This window comes from Lissotriton helveticus, chromosome 7 (genome assembly GCF_964261635.1).
Source record: "Lissotriton helveticus chromosome 7, aLisHel1.1, whole genome shotgun sequence".
NCBI lineage: Eukaryota > Metazoa > Chordata > Amphibia > Caudata > Salamandridae > Lissotriton > Lissotriton helveticus.
The window spans coordinates 642002616-642020819 of record NC_136068.1 but is presented as its reverse complement, the minus strand read 5'-3'; the positions used below and the strand labels follow the sequence as shown (position 1 = coordinate 642020819).

The following is an 18204-nucleotide window of genomic DNA, read 5'->3' as shown; positions in this document are numbered from 1 at the left end:
GACATTTTATTTTTGCTTGCCTATTGGCTTGAGCCACATTATACTTGTGGGCTATTTTTTAGCATTAGTTTTTATAATTGAATTTTTATTCATGCTCGTTTATTGTTGGATTCTGCTCTCATGTGATGGCACTTCTGTTATCTTATTTAGTCCGTTCTCGGATCATGGGGGGGTGTTATATAGCTCCTATATATCCTTATATCGTGTTAAGTTAGCATAGGTACATTTGAGATTTAAACGCCATTTTTCCTTTCTTGCAACTTCTGCACACGACCCTTAATTGTTGACTTAGCTTTCAACCTAGTGGTTTGCCGTGGTGTATGTGAGAATAATATGTTATTGCTCTGATATCAGTTTTGTTTAATAAACCATGTCTGCACGGAGAGTGCTGAAGTTTCAGGAGCAACACGATATGGAATTGTTATGAGGTCTGATCTCCACGCCTTCATAGTCATAACACAAGTGCAGCCTTTGCCAACTTGGGCTTGAGGCGGGATTGATATTGCTTTGCACGAGAATTGTTAACACACTTGATGCGGTGCACATGCAGAGAGAGCTGGTGTATGCTGATGTGATTCCTTCATGCTAGGACACTAAGGTATGGGCCCGCCCTAAAACAACCCAAAGAGACCTTCTTAGCGAATAATATAATATATGTGTTAGGGAGGGTGAGATATAAGTGTTGTTAACTCTTATTCATTACAGCATGTTAACATGCTGTCACCATTCGCTTTTTATGTCTTAGTAACTATGCTGATAATTTTGCTACTGATAATAAGTATTCTTGTATTATCTAAGATACTGCGCCTGAGAAGACGGCATTAGTAAATAAACATTTCAAATGCACATGTGTCTTCTTTACTCCATGTTCTGGTTTGTAATGATAATATAACGAAAGAGTGTTCATGAGTCCCACGTACCCTGAGGTACTGTAAGTTCATGTTCTGGTTTGTCTAAACATTGGAAGTTTGATATGTCCAATGAGACACTGTAGCTAGCTCGGTAAGGGGTGAGTTGGTTGCTAAGGTAAGTTTTGGGACACCCTAATTTGCCGAGGTTCCACTCCTCTGTGCACAGTTCTGTGTGAGTACAGAAACCCTGCGACAAAACATCAGCAAATTTCGGGGGCTTTGCGGGGGGAACATAGAAAATCTAAAACCAAACCCATCAAAGCCTGTCCTCATAGTGTATGATGCAAAGGTCCTAGGTGCGGCCCTATATGGTGCAGAGTTGTGGGCCTGGGAAAAGTTATCGTCCCTACAGACATCAGAGAATAAATTCCTTAGAGGAATTACAGGCGTCCCCCAGAGTACTCCCCTAATTCCACTGTTCTTTGATCTAGGTAGACGATCAATTAGTGATAGAGCGCGATTGCGCCCCATTTTGTACTGGAGACGTCTCTGGACAACTCCAGAGATTAAACACTATGCAGATGGATTTCTGGCAATAATTAAGGAAGATAACTTTCATAAGATCGACTGGCTAAAGAATTTACGAGACATGCTAATTAAACTGGGCCTCTCTAACCTCTGGACCAATCCCCAGGGGGAAGTTTTCCCAAGTAAAGAAGCCCTCAAGTCTCATTATTGGGACTGGGTAGATAGCAGCCTTCGGAGTGGTACGAGATCGGACTCTATGGCTGGTCGCTTTTTGGAAGTTAAAATCTGTCCTATTTTAGAAAACTATTGGGACAGTATTACTGCCCCATTGGACAGGAGGTTAGTCTTCCAGTTAAGGTCTGGGTCCCTCCCGCTAAAAATACTCACTGCAGGCTGGCAGAGTTCGACCTCTACATGTTGCCCAGCGTGTAAAGCTCCTACAGAAAGTTTAGGCCATTTTCTATTTGTCTGCGATGCTTATTTGTTACCAAGGAGGGTATGGCTAACTCCAGTTTGTAAAAATCTTGGGACACGACACAGTGTGGTGGCTATGAGAATTCTATGCGCATCCACTCAAGAGTCGTTTGTCCTTGGAGTGGCTAAATATCTGGGGTGGGCTTGGTCAATTAGGCGGAGGATGATAGGTAGGTTTACTTAACCCTATGTAATTTTTAAAGTAGTCCTACTGTAATTTGGACTTACTTTTATGTGTAATTCTTATTGTTTAGTATTGTATGAGCTTGCACAACTTTAGAACATGTATATATAATGATGTATGAATTAATTGTTTTTATTTGTAATGTATTTGATTATGTGTTGTGCTTTTATGAGAAGTTATCTCGAATAAAGCTTGTACTACTACTACTGCAAATAGTAATACTGCAATTTGTCAACTCAATGGAGCTCAGTCAAAACAGGTGGATCTGGCAGAAAATATCATTTTTATAGTGAAGTGGAAGACACCCTATGGAGACCGCATGTCTGTAAATCTGAAACCAATGAACAAATGGTCTCCCTAATATTTCACAGAGTTTGCCTTTTTAGGCTATCTCGATTCACTATTCTTTTTTTCACATATTAAACAGATATACACAGGGATAAAATGGACTTGTCAACAGTTTTTCATTACCTGGATTTGAAAACTCGAATATTTCCAATATTTGAAAGCCGATATACTCGAAGATGTGGAGAAATAGTTATAGACAATGACTTATCATCCTTCCTTTCTCTCAGTTCTTTCAAATACAGATTTGTTTTGGGGGAATTCAAGGAAAGCATCCAAGAAATAAGATGGCTTGTGGATCCGATTCATCATAATGAATTAATACGGGCTTATGATTTGAGCCACAAAACGTAGATATGCCTGGGATGGAGGAGCTGATGGACCTTAGGATAGACTGACATGGAGGTGTAAAACTAATATGATCTTTGCTGCTCACAACCAAACATGTCAAGACGATTGCGCGCTATGCTGCTCCTTTTTTTACATCCTGGTTATGTTTAGATTTTTGGAAACATTTATAGATATTCGTCTATAGAAATAAGCAAGTTGCATGTGCTTGGAACATGAGCTTTGTTTTTTTAATTAGATGTCTTACATGAGTAGCAGCTGCAATATGCCTGACACTTTGTCCATCCTTTTAGGTCAGGTTACAGCACAGACCATGATCTATTCATGCATAAATTGTGATTGATCATAGACTGTTAATTTTGGTAGAACTCCATACTATCATGTTTTAAAAAATTGCACCTCAACAACCACCACCGTTCACATTAGATGCCACGCGTGCAGTCCAGAAGAATGCCATGCAAGTGGAAGACCAGCTAGCTCTTTCTCCAATACCTGATTTCCTTTTCTCCTTGGTCCAACTCTTTCTCATTAATATGAAAGCCAAGCCCTAGTCTTATCTGTCAGATGAATTTAAAACTGTTCACTTCATTTGTTCTTTCCTGAATATTTGTCTGTGCATTTTACCTGGTATTCATTCACTTGTTTACATGATGGATCGATCTTTCTCGTGTTTATTTACATTCTTGTTTTTTTTATGGTATTCCACACCTATATCCCAACGTACAACTGTGTAACTTTTTTTAGTCATCAGAGAATGAAATAGCATGCCAAGGTTGCTGGTCTTTTAACCATGGTGGTCACAGCCCTAGCACAGCACATAGGCTTGATAACATACTACTGCTTGGAGAGCCGTATTATTTTAATTTTTTACAAAGGTCAGCAAAAGGGGCCGAATGTCTTACTCTAGCTATATCTAAAAAAAAAATTATTCAAACAGAATGTTTTACTTGTAGAGTTTGGATTTGGAGGCTGAGACGACTGCAACAGATTGTTGCGAAGGAGAGGGCACTATATCATAGTTATACCCCCGAGTCCAAGTTGTGCTGAATATTGTGGGTATCTACCACACTCGCTAGCTACTACTAACCTGGGTGAGGGATTTACCAGGTGAAGTAAATTCCTCCTATTCTGAGTTTTCAACCACAAAATGAGGCATAACATGCGGAATCGGTATTTAACACACTAAGGGCCAGATGTAGGAGGCCATTTACCGACCGGTAAATGGGTATTTGTGATGTAGGGGCATCATTTTACAGATTCGGTAAATTTACCGAATCGGTAAATTTACCGAATCTGTAAAATACCGAATCGGTAATTTTACCGATTCGGTGAATATAAGATGTAGGTAGCACTGTTTACAGTGCTACAGGCCTTCAGAATTCGGTATTTTACCACACAATCCTATTGTGTGGTAAAATACCGAATTCAGGTGTGCATGCACACCTATGCCATGTGACAGACAGACATGCCCTTAGGGCATGTCTGTGTGCCACATGGCGCACATGCCTGTATTTGGGGTGCTAGAGGGTGTCAAAGTGACACCCCCTGCACCCTTGCTGGAATCGGTATTTACCGAATCGGTAAATACCGATTCGGTATTGCCCATTGATTCCTATGGGCTTCAATGCCCATAGGAATCAATGGGCATTACCGAATCGGTATTTACAGAATCGGTAAATACCGAATCTTAACGATTCGGTATTTACCGATTCAGAAATACCTACATCCCCCCCCCCTCTATTTTACCACTTCTTAAATACCGAATCGGTAAAATTCGGTATTTAAGAAGTGGTAAAATAGAATTACCTACATCTTTTGTTTGCACAGGGATTCAAAATTAGCCCAGAGAATGTAACCCAGGTCAATGTATAAGAAATTGTTGGTTAATGAATGTTTTAGGGTGTAGCTTAATTTTAGACTTTTAAATAGACTGAATTCTCATATGCAATAATATACCTCTTCACAGTGGTGGATGTAGGAGGGCAAAATGACAGCATAATTTAACCTGCATATTTTCAACATACTCTTTATCATATTGACACTAATTCTTGAGATGTACATTTCACTAGATGCAACACGCTAATACAATCTTAGAATAATATACTGAGTGTTCTGTATTGTTTTGAAAAGAAATACGTGAAACCTTTTCAAACCAAGTAAGCTTAACATAGTGGAAAATACAGCACTCATAAAGATGTAAGGCTTTTGAGATTAGTAGCACTCCATATATTATCATAGCTGTGTAGACTAGAATAAACAAGATTTATTTTGGGATCACTTTACCGCTTTCTTCCCTTTCTTTTTTTCTTTTTCTTTCCTTTCCTTTTCTTTCCTCGCCTTTTCTTTCTTCTCCTTTTCCTTCCTCTCTTTTTCCTTCTTGTCTTTACCTTTCTTTCCTTTTGCACTTTCTTCCTCCTGCTGTTTTTGATCCAGTTCTTTCTTTAACTGATTGAAAATAAAGAATAATAATAACTAAGTTTTAGTGACAATAGCAGGCCTGCATGCTGACTGACTTGAACTTTTTTCCCAGATCAAGAACCCCTTTCCACCCAAGCTGACCTATCCCTGCATTTTTCTTGGTGTGCCTTTGCCTAGCCGCTGAACACAGGACTGGTTGTTGCTGCACTGACTATTTGCTGACCATGTGTCTATTGGTAATCTTCGATTGACTGGTAACAGGTGCTACCAGTGACCAGTGGTAGAAGTGGGCGGGATCGGAAGGGCACGACGTGCCCCTACTTTTTTAATTTAGCAAAGTCCGTTCCCCTACTTCTTTATTTTTAAAATGCGTCCCAGGACGGAAGGAAAGGTCTGAACTTGAAAAATATTTCGAGCCCTGTTTCATGCACATTGAGGACGGCCTGTGCGGTTGTGGGACCTCCTCCCATTCCCCTCTGTGTCTGTGGGAAGGGGCCTGCCCAGGAACACTGCAGGTGCCGTTTCGCACTGTAAGGAGCAATCCAGCAGCATGAGAAAGTGGCTTCCAATGATGCCCCTGCTGCTGCAATGATTTACATCTCATTGAGATGATGCTACCTGCCTGCGCCCCACTGTGACTAATACAATTTGTCACATTAGGATGGATTGGCAGCCCCGCCCTCACCCAGACTGACGACGCCACAAGAAAAGTAAAGAGCACTCCTGTGTGGAATTTGAGACAGACTGTTCCCTAACTTTGGCACTTTAAAACAAAAAAAAGCTGTAGAAAACATTTAATGTCTTCCTTATTTTATTTTATAGATTGTGTACTGTTGCTCTGTATGTGTTTAGGGATGTGGTATTTTTAAAAATACTGTTTAACTTTTTTTAAGGATGTAACATAAAAGCAGCCCCAGGTGTCCAGTTCTGAGACACCCGAGCACCAGAGCCCTTATGGACCCCATCCAGGGTCGGACTGCGAAAACAAATAGGCCCAGGCACCAAGGCCGGACTTGCTTAATGGGCATCGGGATGGAGGCTGGTTTTGTTACTCGGAGTTGCAAAACTGTCCCCCAGTAACAAAATCAGCAGGCTGTCCAGCACATTGAGGGGGAGATTTACTAAGATTTTACACTGTGTTTGCGTCACAAAAGTGACGCAAATCGTCGCAAAATCTTTTTTTCGCAATTTACTTTTTAGCCCTAGAAATAACGGAAAAGTAATGAATGTATGACGTTACAACAAATTCCGTTGCAACGCATGCCTTTACCACGCATGCGTTACAACGGAATTCGTTTACCACGCATAACCTTTACCACAACTACTTGTGTGGTGACGTCATACGTCGTTAAGAGGAAACGGAATTTTTTTCCCGATTTCTCTTAAACGACGCTGATTATGTGCAGATCCCGACGTGACTTCTGGTGAGTTTTTTTATTTGGGGGGGGAGACCCCCCCAAGCCCCCCCGTTTTACTTTTTACCTTTACCACATATGCCTTTACTACAAACCTCGTAGTAAAGGTATGCGTGGTAAAGGCTTTAGTGGTAACCACGCATGCGTTGTACTGCATGCGTGATTAAAGATTTCGTGGAAACGGCTTCGTTGTAAAGGCCGTTTCCCAAAAGTAATGCGAAGCAGCGCATTGCGCTTTTTCACATTACTTAGCGCCATGGGGGTGTATCAAGGGTGGAGCATGGGTGTCCCCAAGCACCCACCCAGGGTTTCTCTCGCTACAACCAATTTACTAAATGAAGTAGATTGGGTTTAGCGTGAGAAAACTGCGCCTTTTTCAAGTAGGCGTACGGAAGGAGAAATGCTTTCATTTCTCCTTCCTTTTAAGTGGGAAAAACGTTGCATTTGTCTGGGTATCATATTTTGTACAGGAAGGGTACCCTTCTTGTACAAAACCTATGCTGGACTCACTCACACACCCTAGCGCTATGGCGCTAAGGTGTGTGTGTGGCACACAGCAGCTATAATGAGCGCCGGCGCAAGGGAAAGGGGAGGTGTGAGCCATATCTCTGAAAATATGGCGCTCTCCTGCTCCCTCCCTGTCGCGCAAAGCTACACTGGTACGAGAGGCGCTACATAAAACTAATGAAATGCATGTAAGGGGGGCTATGGAGAGATGAGGGGCAGTGTTGGAGGGTGATAGTGAGGGAAACATTGAAGAGCCCCAACAAGATTGTCGTATCCTGGTGCACTATAAGGTCGTCATTTACTGTGCTCTAAATGCCAATACAATTGAATATATAATAAAATGTGTGGTAGAATGCACACTTTATGTAATTTTTTCTAAATGTTCTTGGATAGAGATCACACTCTTCCCATGTCCCCTTTGTAGTGGTCAGGCTCGCTTACTGCGTTGGCTCGCAACACACCGTACAGGGGATGGACAAAGTGCCAGGACTGCTTTGCGTTCCCTGTTCGGCCTTGTATGGGACAAAACTAAAAGTGCCCCATTTAGCAAATGAGATATAAAAACAGGCAGTGGCAAAGCCAATAGGTCTTGTCTTTGGGACCTCTTTGCTAGGACTGCTTTGGGTTCCCAGTTCAGCCCTGTCTGGCGCCAAATTAAAAGTGCCCCATTTAGCAAATGAGATATCTAAATAAGCATTAGCAAAGGCAATGGGCCTTGCTTTGGGACCTCTTAGGCTTGTGAGTTGTTTTAGCTACGCTTTTCAGCATCACTAACATACTATAGTGTCACCCAAAAAAATTAAGTTGGATGTATCCTTCACTTCCCAAATGAAAATATAATTTTTGCCTTTTACTCTCAGGAACACAAGTTTTTTGTGGGAAGGAGAGTTAGGCAACCCGGACACTTCAAAAGATATCATTTGCAGGACACTTGAATACATAATGTCGATGTTTGAGCAGCCAGCTGGCTGACATGAATGTTGGGAAGCCCTTTTGGGTTTCCGTGAGTCAGATCAGATTTTCCTGAAGAGTCCCTTTATCTTCTGAGCCCTACTTAACCCCTTCCTTGCTGTCCACGAGTGAAATAAAGGCACACCTGTGTACAGGAAGAGACCTGTATTTGTGTCCTCAACGTTTGAGGCAAAAAACACTCATTGATTTCTGAACAGGGAGTGTTAAAGCGTTAAGGTAACCATGTTGTTCCTGCTTATATTTTGCATGCTTTACAAAATCTTGCATTCCCTATGAGTATTTGCTTTTTACAGGATGTTATAATTTTTTTCCAGGCAGGGCAGAATTTGGATTGAGTCACATCTAGGCATTTACAACAGGGCACAATTGGGTTTGTAGCTGAAGGCAGTGCATGTTTCTCTCAGTGGGGCAGAAAGGTGTTCAGGGGGAGAGAATGTGGCACTGTGGCCAGAGCTACCAAATTTGGAACTGGGGAACCAGGATCAGGCATCATGACCAGTCACCCAGACCACTATCCTATTGCATTGGGCTCCCGACCCCTCCTAAGCACTCTGCACTCGGCCGCCCCGGCACCGCTCGTGTTGTGGACTTAGTGCTGACCTGGGACCCCCTTTGCCCTGACCTTAACCCTAGGAGCTTGGCTCCCAAGAACGAGTAGCCTGCCCGTGAGAAGCCTCAACCAAAGGCCCCATAGGCTAACATTGGGCATCAGCACTCTGCAACCAGCTGCCCTAGTGCCGCTGAGGGTGCTTTTTGAGTTCAAACTTGAGCCTGGGGGATTCCTTGTTCTAACCCCTGAAACTCAACCCTCAAGACCGATTACTTACCTGCAAACCGATAACCACATTTTCCTCCATAGGATTGCATAGACTGTTATTCCCTGAAAAAGTTCTGTGTTCAGTTGTGTTTGTATGGAAACCTAAGTAACTGTGTTTTTAATGTAAAAGTGTTTTATTTACCTTTGTCTAGGAAATGTCCCAGTGTGATATCTAGGCATATCACACTGAGTAGAAAAAGTAACCTAAAAAGTAACCACAAAGTAATTCAAAAGTAAGTACAACTGTTTTTAAGCATTGTATCAAACTGTTACATAGTCAAATTCATTCAGCTTGCATATTCTTATAACCTGTCTGTGAAATTACAATTTTTACTTACCATTACCAAATCCTGCTTGGTTCTAAAAATAAAATACAATAAAAGAAGTGTTTTTATACAAGCAATTGGTCTGAGTTCCTTCTTTGAGTGTGTGCTATCATTTCTTGCCTGAGTGTGTACAATAACTGCTCACCACTACCCTCCGAAAAAAGGGTTATTGCTCGCCCACACTACCACAAATAGAGTGTAAGGTATTATCTACTTTTACTTTTGTAAGCCTTTGGGGATCCACTGGACTCTGTATATACTATACCAAAGCAAGGTATAGTGTACACAGAGCCAGCTTCCAACACTCATAATTCCAGAGTTGATACATTTGTAATTCTCAATGCTAACTACCTTGAGTAGTAATTGCACAAACTTCTAATATAATAGTTATATCTCATTCATCTGAAATTGCTTGAAGGCAACATGTCTGGGGTGTATTAGGTGTATATATTCACTTTTGTGTGCTATATCTAGATACAATAACAGGAAATAAGAGGCATCTAATACTGGCTTCATGACATGTTGCGTGAAGCACATAAAAAATGTTGGACTACAAGATTGCATTGAGCGTGGGGCTCATAATGATAGTATCTATTTCACTTGACCATTGACAAAGCCCTATAAGTATTGGTCTGCGCCAGATATGAATGCTCAGGAGCAGAAGCGTAATTAACCGCAGTTAGTGCCTGGCAGCAGGCTAACAGCACGTATAATAAAATAACCAGTGCCTCTGGGGGACTCATTTCAAACATTGGCGAACCTTGTAAAACCATACCTGCCTTCCTGGGGCCGCTATTGAACCGGAACCGCTGCCCTACGCTGCTGTGCTCGCTTACCCCCCGCCACCACATTTCTACATCCCAGTGCGGCTGCTGAGTGGGGGGGGAGCTCGAGGGGCAGAAAACAACAATTTCCGGGCAGCCCTTGCGGCCGGAAGCCGCATACTGGGTAATTGGGCCAGGAGGCGTTTAAATATCTGCATCATTCCCCGCGTCTCGGGAGCGTCCCGGGACAAGGGCGGGACCGTCTGTGGCTGTCCGGGCCGGGAGAGGCAGGGCAGGGCCATCCCCCTTAAGTTTACCCTGAGATTGTGGAAGTAAGACCTTATTAGTAAACGTATGGTGGTCACAGGCTATGCAAAACAGTTTGTTTAAAATTTGATCGCTATATGTTACCATCTACTATATTTAAATATCTTCATTGTATTTGAAACTAGTCGATATGGCCACCAAATTGGGCAAGTATAGGAAGTCCCTGGTGGGAGGCTCCGTTACAGGGACTTTAGATGATTTCATCACTAGGGCAGCCTCTGTTTTAGAAAAAGAAATTGTAATTGCGGAGCGACGCCTATCCTTAGAACCATTATGTAACAAGCGGTCCTCTCTTGGGCCATTCCATCTAGCTATTACCCCACCAAGATCGCAGATAACATCACATAAAGATAAGAATCAAACAAATACAGCTAGTACTTTGCCTTCTATTTCTCTTCTAGATGTCACTAGAGCCTCACACAGGGTTTCTACTAGAGAGGATTTAAGTGTAGAGCCAGCGTTGGAAATAATCTCAGAGGAGAGTGATTTTTGCCCCTCACTAAAACTACAAACTAAAGATAGCCTCCAATCTGTCCCGCAAGCTCAGGGGGCCGCATCTAAAAGGAAGCATAGGGGGATTAAGCATAGGGGAAGAGAGGCAAAGACTCCAAAACTATACGATCTCCACTTAAGGAAAACACCTACGCCCCCAAGAAATTAGTGGTAAATGCTTCGGCCCTACTGCCCCCTCAGTCCCAAGTTGTACTTGACAAAATTGAGCTAATGCTCAAATCTTTAATTGTACCACTAGTTGAAAGGCTAAAAAGAATAGGGGAGAAGTTGGGGACCATAGAGAAAGAGATAAAGTCTAATACCACACTTATTAATAAATTGTCTACATCTCCTCAAGAACATCTCCAAGACTCGACCCAAAATCAAGATCAGCCAAGCGCTATTTCTGAGCTAGGGAATGGAAAGGATCAGAATGAGGTGGGGCAGAAGTTAGTGCTCTCTCCTAATATAGTGCCACCGTTGAATAACACTAATGGTGGCCCAAATCAGGGAGAACAAGGCATGGTGGGTAAGGTAAATATATCTCCCAATTGCGTTGGTGAGAGTAACAATGCTGGAAATATTGGAGCGGTAGTTCGCTTTGACTCCCAACCCGAGGCAGCTCCCTACTTATCTGTCCTATCAGGGGTTCCCGAATTATCCACGGGTAGAAAAGAGGGATATTATGAGCTGAAAAACAAGGTAGTATATTGGTTAAGCTAAAATAGACCGCTTTCTGTAAATATAAATGGGGAAATCCTTCATGTAAGGAGAGTGGGATGGCTGGGACATAGGTCAAAAAACTTATCTGGAGATTTGATCATTGTAAACTTTAAGGATAGGCACGTAACTTCTTTTCTCCAGGATTGGTGTGGCCGGAGAGGGGAGGGAGGCATAGTTACGCGGGATTTGAGTTACTTTTATCCCAGATTGCATGCTATGCCTTCGGCAAGATACCTCCCTGGAGATCCATATACAGCAAGGCCAGTTATGCCATTTCCAACAAATTATACAAGAGACCAGCATGTAGTTAGATCAGACGACCACTATTATAATGGTTTTAATATTCCAACATCAAATCAATTTGCTTTGCTATCAAGCTTAGAATCTGTTGATTGACCCCTTAAGGAACTAACTAATCTAGGCGTGAAAAAGCTGACATGTAAGAGTTTACCCAATAGTGATCAGAAGGTAGTGAGAGTGCCTAGGGAGGGTATGGAAGAAAACTGATATGATGAGCGAGTTCCTTCTGAGAGTGATCCAATGGCCAGATGTGGTCATAGTATCAACATACAGGATGCCAATCCCCTCAATTCCCCCATTGCTAGAGTGGTTTTTAACACTGATAAAAGTGGTGTAATTAGTAATCTGTATACTGGGGTAGATTCATTGGGGAAGAGTTTGGAGAGGATTGATCCTGGTACTCCTACTACCCTTGTAAATAGCGGGGAACTATGCCGTGTAATGTTTTGGAATGTGGCAGGTCTTAGAGCCAAAATAACGAACCCAATTTGGATAAACACCATAAATGATTTTGATATCATATGTCTCCAGGAGACATGGATAACAGTCCCACTCCATCTTTCTGGCTACAAGACGTTGTTTACATCGGCTGAGGATGTTCCACATGGCAGGGCCAAAGGGGGTTTGTCCGTATTTTTATCGAACCAGCTTCGTTATCAGAAAGCTCAATTACTCTCTACTAATACCTATTATCAGCTAGTAAGGATATACATAAATAAGATGGTGTGCGTTGTAATTGTCAACTTTTATAATAACATCCCATTAGCGGATATGGAAATGATGCTAACAAAATTGGGTAATGAACTGAATAGAGAAATAGATACAAATTCTAGAGAAGTAACGGTCATCTGGGGCGGTGATTTTAATTGTACAATCTGTAAAAGGGGTCGACAAGGAGTCTGAGGCATTATGTTTGACCATGATAATGATTTAACACATTTTGAGCATTCTATGTGTGGGGATTTGCTAAATGATATTGTTTTTTCTGGGGACTTGGGGTATGCTAACGAAATTGCTCAGATTGAGTCTCTTTTTGTGCCAACATTTATTGGCAGGGGAGCGTCCTCCACAATATATTTTATTTTAGTTTCTGGTAGATATGGACATATGATTAAAACTAGCCAGACTCTGATTAGTGCGCTAAGTGACCATTACCCATTAACTTTAGAAATTTTAAACCCATTTCGGGAACTGGGCGATGGACAACTTTGTAGGCAGAATGTTCCAGATGTTAGTATGAGGGAAAAAAATGGGTATTCCCTTAAATGGAACAAGGTGGTACCTGAGGATTTCATGGCTAATTTAATATCCAAATGCCTACCGAGCTTCCTCACTATCTTGGATAAGAATTCTGATAGTCAGGACATTGTCAAACAGTTTGACATCATTGCTTCTCAAATTAAGGAGAGTCTATGGGTGGAAGCTAAAAACCGTAAAGAAAATAACAGAAGATGGTTTGATTCTGACTGTACAAAAGCCCACACCACACTTAAACATGCTTTACATGCCGTTCCCCGTGACCCCATACTGGTTAGGGAGTCGCGGAGAATCTATTATCAGGCACTGAAAAAAAGGAAAAATGGCAATTAAAAGGGAGGCATGGGAGGTATTATGTGAGGCCCTTTCAAACTAGGGATGTTTCTGCTTGAATGCCCCGTTCTTTGATGATAACGCCAAAGCATGTATCGAAATTGCCTTTTCCGAGGATGTGTGGGTAAATCATTATTCTAAATTGTATAGTACCCTAGAAGGTGGGCAACAATCCCCACTACAACCCTTAAGGGATGTGGGAGCCAAGGATTTAAAACTGGATGTCACTCTAGAGGAGGTAATGGCTAGCCTTAAAGCCACCAGGGGAGGCAAGGCCCCGGGCCCAGATGTGCTCAAAAATAATGATGAGCTCTGGGGGCCTTTCCTAGTGCAATTATTTAATGCTGCCTCTGAGACTGACCTAATTCCTTCGTGGTTTACATCGGCCATTGTGCCTATATTTAAAAAGGGAGATAGACAGAATCCTACATGCTACCGACCAATTTCCCTATTGGATTCGTCTGTAAAAATCCTTGGGAGAATTATTCTAGGTAGACTCCAAAGTTGGGCGGAGGACAATTCTGTTATTAGTGATCTCCAGTACGGGTTTCAAAAAGGCGTAGGAACAGTGGACCAAGCGTTACATTTATTTATCCTGCAACAAAAATATATCAGGGCTAAGCGGGAGCGCATTTACTTTGTTTTCGTTGACTTGACGTCAGCATTTGACTGCGTCTCACATAGCAACCTATGGTCCATCTTGGGAAGTTTGGGGGTAGAAGACAAAATAATCTATTTTTTGAGAGAACTTTATTCTGGTGCCACTGCGACAGTGCGTTATGGGAAAAATTGAGAATTTACTAGATCATTTGACGTAGGGCGCGGGGTACGCCAGGGATGCGTTCTCGCACCCTTCTTATTTCTAGTGTATATAAACGGCCTTGAGAAAGCCTTGTTGAAAGCATCCAATGATATGCCTATGGTAGCCAAAAGACCCATCCCTGCGCTTCTTTACGCAGATGATGCGGTCATCATGGCCCGGACGCCTATGGCACTACAAGGCCTAATAACATCTTTTAACATCTTTATGTCAAATTTAGATCTAAACATTAACTGCACTAAAACATTTTCGATGATCTGTGGCTCTGGCTCTAACAAAAAGAAGAGGGCTATGTATATTAACGATAGTCCCTTAGATTGTACCCCCACCTTTTCATATTTAGGCATTTTGTTTCACGAAGCTGGCACATGGGCAAGTGCAATTAAAGCAAGGAAACTTTTGTTTGGTAAATCGATTATGGCCCTAAAAAAAAAAAATTTAAATGGGGAAAAAACCAACAGTGGAACTTTTAAGAATTTTTTATTCGACTTGCATTTCAATTGCTGTTTACGGTGCTGGTATATGGGGTTATGCCAATATAAAATCAATCCAGCTGGTAGAGAATATGTTCTTGAGGTACATCTTAGCTGTACCTGAGAGTGTCTCAAGCTATATTTGTCATATGGAACTTGGTCAACCCTTCATCGAAGACACAATTAGGGTCCAGCCGATATTACTGTGGCACAGGGCTTGGACCAATGATGAGTGTGTATTGAACCGCGCTATTTTAAAAGATGTGTTAAGTCTAGATCATGTGGGTAGGATACGATGGTTTGTTTATGTAAAAGACTTCCTTGTGAACTTGGGCTGTCAAAAAAATGATGTCTAATATCTCAAGGAAATCTCTGAAAGTATTATGTATGCGTTACATGGAAGATATCAGAGTAAGTGAAGAGATAAAGAAAAAGACTGTTGTAGCTCGCCAACTGATACTGACCCATGGTAAAATACAACCATACCTAAACCTTACCATGAGTAAACAAGAGCGGTTTTCTTAACTCGTTTTAGGTTAAATATCTTTTTTAGAGTTACAAGTATCCCCGTTAAGAACTCCTGGTCACGTGATTTAATTAAATACCCATGTGATGATTCATCTGACCAATCGGATATTCATGTCTTATTCTTTTGCAAGTTTTACATATTACCTCGAAAAAGACTGATTATCCCCATCCTGAACGAGATGGAAGCTAACCGCTGATGTGCAACTTTTTTAATATTACAGAAATTGGATGTTATCTTGATTGTGGCATCTATCTCCGAATTTAAAAAAAATGTTTTTAGGTTACGTAATTCAATTTGTATCTGAGAAATTTTAAATTTCGTTTTTCTCTACAATGTATTTTTATATTTGATTGATGAAATTTTATATGTACTTTTAGGTTTATTTGTTTTAACCGAATAAAGTTGAATTGACTGACAGTGCCTCTGGCTGCTCCATTACTCTGCCCTGTACTTAAAATGCAGGTAAACAACTGTAGGAATAGTGAGCACTCAACAAGATGTCAAATATGTATGTGTGTATATATATATATATATATATATATATATATATATATATATATATATATATATATATCATCCACGATTTGTCTCCAAAACGATGAGGCCACAACTCAGCATGTAAATCCATTTATTACCTAGGATTGCCACATCCAAAAGCAACTCACAAATATGGCCAAACGCGTTTCGGGCGTAAGACGCCCTTGTTCACTGGCTTAGGAGACCCCCAGGAATGAGCGGACCACCTGAGCACAATCCATGTCCCGCCCCAGTGGGATATATATATATATCCGTCATTTCAGGAAGCACAAAGGAGGAAACCACACAGAAGATCAATGTTTGAAGTGCTTTCTTTAATCGAACAACTTGCCAGCAGTCATCTCGCTCATAGCACAGGCATCTCTTTTGACAAAAGCCAGACGCGTTTCAGGATATTACCTCCTATCCTCAGTGGCAGCAGGAAGAGATGAAAAGGTTCGCGCTACACACGCTCAGTTTATATTGCAAACACCTGCCATAGTGGGCGTGGCGCTCCCGCAGCCTCATGGTGTTCGTAGTCCGTGTGTCATAACCCCCAAGTGGGTGCGCTTTTCACTCTCGATTGTATATATATATATAAGACTTGGTAATATTTGGAGGAGGAGAAATGTCAGTATGTATATATTTATAAATACTGTGTATGAATTCAGGATTTGTAGGAGATTCTTCTTCAAGTTCAGGTGTGTATGGCTAGGAGAGGGTGTTCATGAAGGAGTACTAAAGAGCAGTTATTGTTTAAAAGCTTGATATCAGCTCAGGTTTTGCAGATCAGTGTGATCCTTCTTCCACCTCGCCGTCAAGACGTGGAACACCCTCCCACTGAGCCTACGACAGACCCAAGACCTGCTGACCTTCAGGAGGATGCTCAAGACCTGGCTGTTCGATCAGTAGCACCCCCCACCCACCCCTCCAGCACCTTGAGACCCTCGCGGGTATGCAGTGCGCTTTACAAATTACTGATTGATTGATTGATTGAGGAATGATTCTGGTTGGTTCTTCCTCTCACAAATGCCTGACCAAAATGTGGCAATACTGCAGTGAAAATCATGTGTGGCGAGGGTTATACCTTACCAAAGATGGAGTATATGTCTGGACAATCCCAATCTGCTACTGAACAAGAAGAAGGTAGCTTGTGGTGCAGCTATAAATACATTGTACCTTCCTGAGTCACTACTGCTGCGAGCCTATCTCTCTGTTGGGAGGTAACACATTGAACTCACTCTCCAAGCATTAGGTAAGGTGGTGGACAGAATCAGGAAAAGATGGTTAGCACAATGAACTTGCTATTCTGGGTAATGCACAGGGATGCTCTCCAATTTGTCTGCTAGTGACTTCCCAGCAGCTACCCTCGAGAATGGAATATCAGGCACCCTTGAGCCCTACTGCTAAAGAACAAGTTTTAGCCTACATCAAGGAAGAAGCTAGTCCACATTAACAGTGGAGGTCAAGAGCTCTAAAGTCGATAAAGGAACAAAGCCTAGAGCCTGCTGATATTACTAAAATTCAAGACTCTTCACCATGAACTTTATTTTATTTGACAGCACAGTAGCAAAGCTACACTGGCAGACTGAGTAATCCAGATATCCCCAAGGGGCTGGAGGCACAGAAGCCATGTGTGCTGCTAGCTGACTGCGAGTCTACAAAGGAAGTCCCATCACTAAAGTCCACTGAGGGTTATAACTAGCTGCAGTGCCCTTCATTTCCTGACTCCAGTGGTTTAGGCCATGATGGAGCAGATTCCATCTGGAGTCAGGCATTGTTTGTTTTTGTGCTTCAGACAGACTGCATTCAAAATTGGCACGCACATTTTGGTGCAAGGTAAAAACATGGCACATGAAAAATTTGAAAGTGAGGCCTAGTCAGTCTGAAATGCTTGTGCTGAATTAACATGTGTTTTTGCAGTGTAGAGAAAAGTGGGCTTCTTCGTTGTGAAGAATAACCATAGAATGCGTTCTCTTTTCCCAGACTTTTTCCTTATAATGTACACCCCTGTCCCTGTCTTAACCCCTTAAGTGCTGCCGTCGGCCAACGGCCATCGCAAGCACTACCTTGGTAGTGCTGTGCACGTCCGTTGGCCGACGCGGCCCCGCCCGCGCAAGAGAACGCCTGCACCGCGGCGGAATTGCCGTTGCGGTAAATGGGTTAAAGGACTTTGGCTTGTTGTATATTTTGATAAACATGTTCAGTTATAACACCTCTTTTCATAAAGTGTGTGAATTAATAATGCACCAAACACTACACATGGGGCTAAATGCTTTTTTGCATGAAAAGCTATCTAAAACATTAAAGCATGTATGTATTAACTGTGTGCGCTTTTATAATGTACACTAAAGAATAAAAATGCAATGTTGTACATTGCACATTTTTTGCATGTTATACATAACCAATAATAAAAGCTGCTTTAAACTAATAGCTTGGCTAGGTAAACATTTATAAGGGGTATTAGTATGGAGTTGGGAAACAT

General features: G+C 41.8%; 1 protein-coding gene across 3 annotated transcripts in view; it reads right to left on the bottom strand.

The window, feature by feature from the left end:
• Positions 1–18204, bottom strand: part of LOC144768886 (dynein regulatory complex protein 11-like) — a 743718-nt gene that overhangs the window by 536532 nt on the left and 188982 nt on the right. For 2 of the 3 annotated variants that reach the window (XM_078652900.1, XM_078652898.1), the window contains exon 8: positions 5014–5175. The exons of the other annotated variant lie outside the window; for it this stretch is intronic. In XM_078652900.1, coding sequence (XP_078509026.1) covers positions 5014–5175 — 162 coding nt within the window. The remainder of the gene's footprint in view (positions 1–5013; positions 5176–18204) is intronic. 3 annotated transcript variants of the gene reach the window in all.